The sequence below is a fragment of the Musca domestica genome, unplaced genomic scaffold (assembly GCF_030504385.1).
Source record: "Musca domestica strain aabys unplaced genomic scaffold, Musca_domestica.polishedcontigs.V.1.1 17, whole genome shotgun sequence".
NCBI lineage: Eukaryota > Metazoa > Arthropoda > Insecta > Diptera > Muscidae > Musca > Musca domestica.
In genome coordinates this window covers 10768690-10772716 of record NW_026712230.1, presented here as the reverse complement: position 1 = coordinate 10772716, position 4027 = coordinate 10768690, and the positions used below count along the sequence as shown (strand labels likewise).

The window sequence follows — 4027 nt, the reverse complement described above, 5'->3', positions numbered from 1 at the left end:
GCAATTTTTTCATCTCGCCCTGTATATGGGAGCTATATCCAAATCGTATCCAATTTCGATAAAATTTGGCAAAGGTATTTCCGAGCTCTACAAGATATCTGGAACCAAATATCATTGTAGTCGAATGAATATAACGAATGTGAGGGACTTAAACAACAAATCGGATGAAACATATATATCGGATGTACCATGATGTAATTCAGGTCATTTGGACTGATATTGGCCATTTGGTGCACAATTAACATGAAATTGCTTGAAGATACATGAGGGAGCTATATCCAAATCTGAACCGATCTTGATTTGGCAGAGGTATTTCTGGACTGCATCTGATATCTGGTACCAAATATCATTGTTGTCGGATGAAACAAATATATGGGAGCAATCGTATATCTGAATCGATTTTCTCCAAATTTGATTTACTTGCTTCTAGACTGAATTCGGTTGGATGTGCCAAAAGTCAGGTCATTTGGCCATTTGGTGCATAATTAATTAATATCGGTTGAAGATATACATTGGAGCTTCATCCAAATCTGATCCGATAATCACCAATTTCAATAGGGCTCGTCCATGGGCCAAAAAATATTATTTGCAAAATTTCATCTCGATCGGATAATAAATGCGACCTGCATTTTGTTCACAATAATACATGGACAGACGGACAGACTGGCATGCATAAATCGACTCAGAAAGTGATTCTATGAAGATCCTCAAAAGTAACTATGGGTCTATCTCGCTTCCTTCTCCATGTTACAAACAAATGCACACGGACATAATACCCTTACCACTATGTGGTATAGGGTATAAAGAGATTCAAATAGAGATAATCAAATCGAAAGATAGGTAAAAAAAGTTTGAGTGATTTTTAGACAAATTTATATCGTCTGGGGATTTACATAGATGTAGTTCAAACAAAAGACTTAAGACAAAAGCGTTAAACCTTTTGCTCTCTCTCTTTCTCTCTCTCTCCTGTAAGAGCAGATGGTTACAAGAGAACTTACGTTAGTTTCAGCATCTAGATCTTATCTTTAGCAATATACCACTTATTTTATGATAAATACCTTTTGTACACATTTCAGCTTCAAATTTAAAATTCCTTTATCGCAGATTTTCAAATAAAAACACAACCTCATTTATAATTTTCCAATAAATGTTTTTTAATGTTCGAAATATCTCCAAAGAATTCCTAAGCCAAACACTTAAAAATCCATTAACCATAGAAACCGCCAAATCCTCCATAACGATTGACATAACGTGTACGGGTACGTGTTATTACACGGGTCTTGCCGAAACCACCACCATATCCAACATATGGTGGCGGAGGTGGTGGTGGTGGATAATATGGGCCAAATGGTCTACCAAATGGCGGTGGTGGTGGCGGCGGTGGGTAATAACCAAATTGCCTCACTTTACGCTCCGAAGTATTTTCATGTCCTTGCACTTCCTCCGCCAATGCTTCCGGTGTCAAAGCGGCTACATTTGTGGCTGCTATTTCCTCTTCCGCTCGAATGATGGCTAAATGACAGCAAATTATTAGCAATCCTGCTAATATGCCAACGGTTGTAAGACGTAATTTCAAAAGGTTTCGAAACATATTATTCGCCCAAAATTAATCAACAAACTAAACTATTTGTGTATTGTGGGGGGAGTATTTATTATTATTTTCTTGGGGCAGTGGAGAATTATGTATAGTTAAGTTTCTTTGATTTTATTTCTATAAATGACATGGAGCGGAAATTTGACAAAGAAGAAATCAAGAAAAAATAATAATTCTTTACAGATAATAATAATGATGATGACTTGGTACACTGTTTCCCATTGGATTTCAAATTTCAAACAACAATTGAAAAAATACCTATGCATCACAATAATATACGATTTCAATTTCAATTAAAGATATTGCTTTGAATTTTAACTGAAGCTTTGATTTGCTATTTGTCAAAAAAAATATTGGTTTGGAATCGGTGTAATTATGTTGTTATTGAGATCAATTACTCAACAGCAATTGTATTTGTTAATTAAGCCTTGAACTTGAGTTTTGTGCCGTGGTAGATGGAACAAGTTTTGACGTCATCCCAAGTCGATTGAATGAATGAAATCCCCTCTCAATATCAAGTTTATTTATTTCAATACATTATTTTATATCGTCTTGGAAAAACCCCAAAGAATATGATTGATTTCCACAAAACATGCATGGTCATGTCAATAACATGTGTATGAATTTATAACTTAGAAACAATTGAATAAAATTTATTTAAAAGAATAGAAGAAATCTTAATTTTAATGACCTAGTAATAAAAAGCCAGACATTTGAAAGACATACGAAAACAAAATTCAAAAAATGAATTGAAATTCGGTGACACCTGTACAAAGAATCTTAAATAATTTCAAAAAAATCCGTCGAAAAATACAACTTAAATTAAAACCGTTATATGCATAAGTATTTTTTTGTGATAGGCTGTATTATCGATTCCGAACTACAAATACCAAAGTTGAAATAATTCCGTTGAATAATGTCGCTAATATGATCAAAATACCGGATAAATATAGGGGGGCTATACTAAGACGTGGACCTGCATAGACAAATTTCCTTCATAGATTTTTGTACCCATAACGAACTTCAAATACGAAATTTGACGCAATTCCGGTGATTCATGTCGTGAAAATCCTGGATTTACCGAATATCTCAGGGTGGCATTATATGGATGCTATGCTCAAACATAGACAATTCTCTTCCAGGGGGTAAAGTACTTAAAGGGATTTTCCGACTGTTCTATTGAAAAATGTGGCTAAAATCATCAAAATACCGATTATCGGGGGGGCACCATTGTATGAGGGCTATACGATATCGTGAACCTATATAGAAAATTCGCTTTCAGGCGGTAAAGTATTCACAGAGAACTCCTTGTGTAGAATTTTAAATAAAGCCATTTAAAAATGTGACTAAAATCATAAAAAAAAACCGAATGTCGGGAGGTAATTTATATGGAGGTTATATGATATCGTGGACCTATTTCACCTTCAGCGGCTAAAATACTCAGGAGGACCTCTTTGTGTGGATTTTCAGACAATGTCATTTAAAAGTGTGACTAAAATTATCAAAATACCGAATGTTGGGAGGTAGAGTTATATGTGGGATTAGAAGATATCGTGGACCTATTTCTCCTCCAGGGGCTAAAATACTCTGAAGGACATCTTTGTGTGGATTTTCAGAAAATTCCATTGAAAAATGTGTTAAAATCATCAAAATGCCGAATATGGGGGGTACTGTTGTATGGGGGTGGGGGGTGTCTATACGATATCGTGGAAGAATATAGCCCCTCTTCGAACTTGACCTGCCAGCAGATAAAAGACAGATCGGTGCAAAATTTTAGTTTCCTATCTAGTTCCCAATGGAAACTACAGTATATGACAAAAAATTGTCTATGCAGGTCCAGGGCTTTGTATAGACCCCATATATCAGTACGTAACTATATTCGGTATTTAGACGATTTTAGGTACAGTATTCACGAAATTGTTTGAAATTTCATATTTGAAGTTCCTATATATACTACAGCCTGTGACAGAAAATTGTCTGTGTAGGCCCGATTTTGTAATGGTTTATGACAAAAGTCTTCGTATAGACTCCAATATAACGGATGTATTCGCTAATTTTGAGATTTAAACAGAGTTTATAACGGGTTTAATTTTTTTATTGGAAAACTTCTTTGTCTTTTAAATTTCTGCACAAAATTTATAATATTGAAAAATAATACATGAGCTCAATTGTCTTGTCCCTTGCAAATGTACGTAAAATTGACTTCAACATTCCGACGTTTATATACAAGAAATCGATTTATCCAGTGTCGAGTTCTATATTTTTTAAGCTTCCGGTATGTGGATATTTTGGATAATAACTAAATGTTTAAATATTTTAAATGATTTTAAAGCTATACATGCAAATTTGCAAAACATAATAATTAAATTAAAATATATTAGCCAAACCAGATTTAAATAAAATTAAACAATAACAGTGACATTTAGTAGCATT

General features: G+C 34.1%; 1 protein-coding gene across 1 annotated transcript; it reads right to left on the bottom strand.

The window, feature by feature from the left end:
- Nucleotides 1-1207: 1207 nt before the first annotated feature.
- Nucleotides 1208-1591, bottom strand: LOC101892894 (formin-A). Its single transcript, XM_005178350.2, has one exon. It carries the CDS (start codon nucleotides 1589-1591, stop codon nucleotides 1208-1210), a length of 384 nt encoding a protein of 127 aa, XP_005178407.2.
- Between the last annotated feature and the right edge of the window lie 2436 nt (nucleotides 1592-4027).

What these genes read in the sequence shown, in the direction of transcription:
- LOC101892894 (XM_005178350.2), bottom strand. Translation starts at nt 1,591, where the DNA reads ATGTTTCGAAACCTTTTGAAATTACGTCTTACAACCGTTGGCATATTA.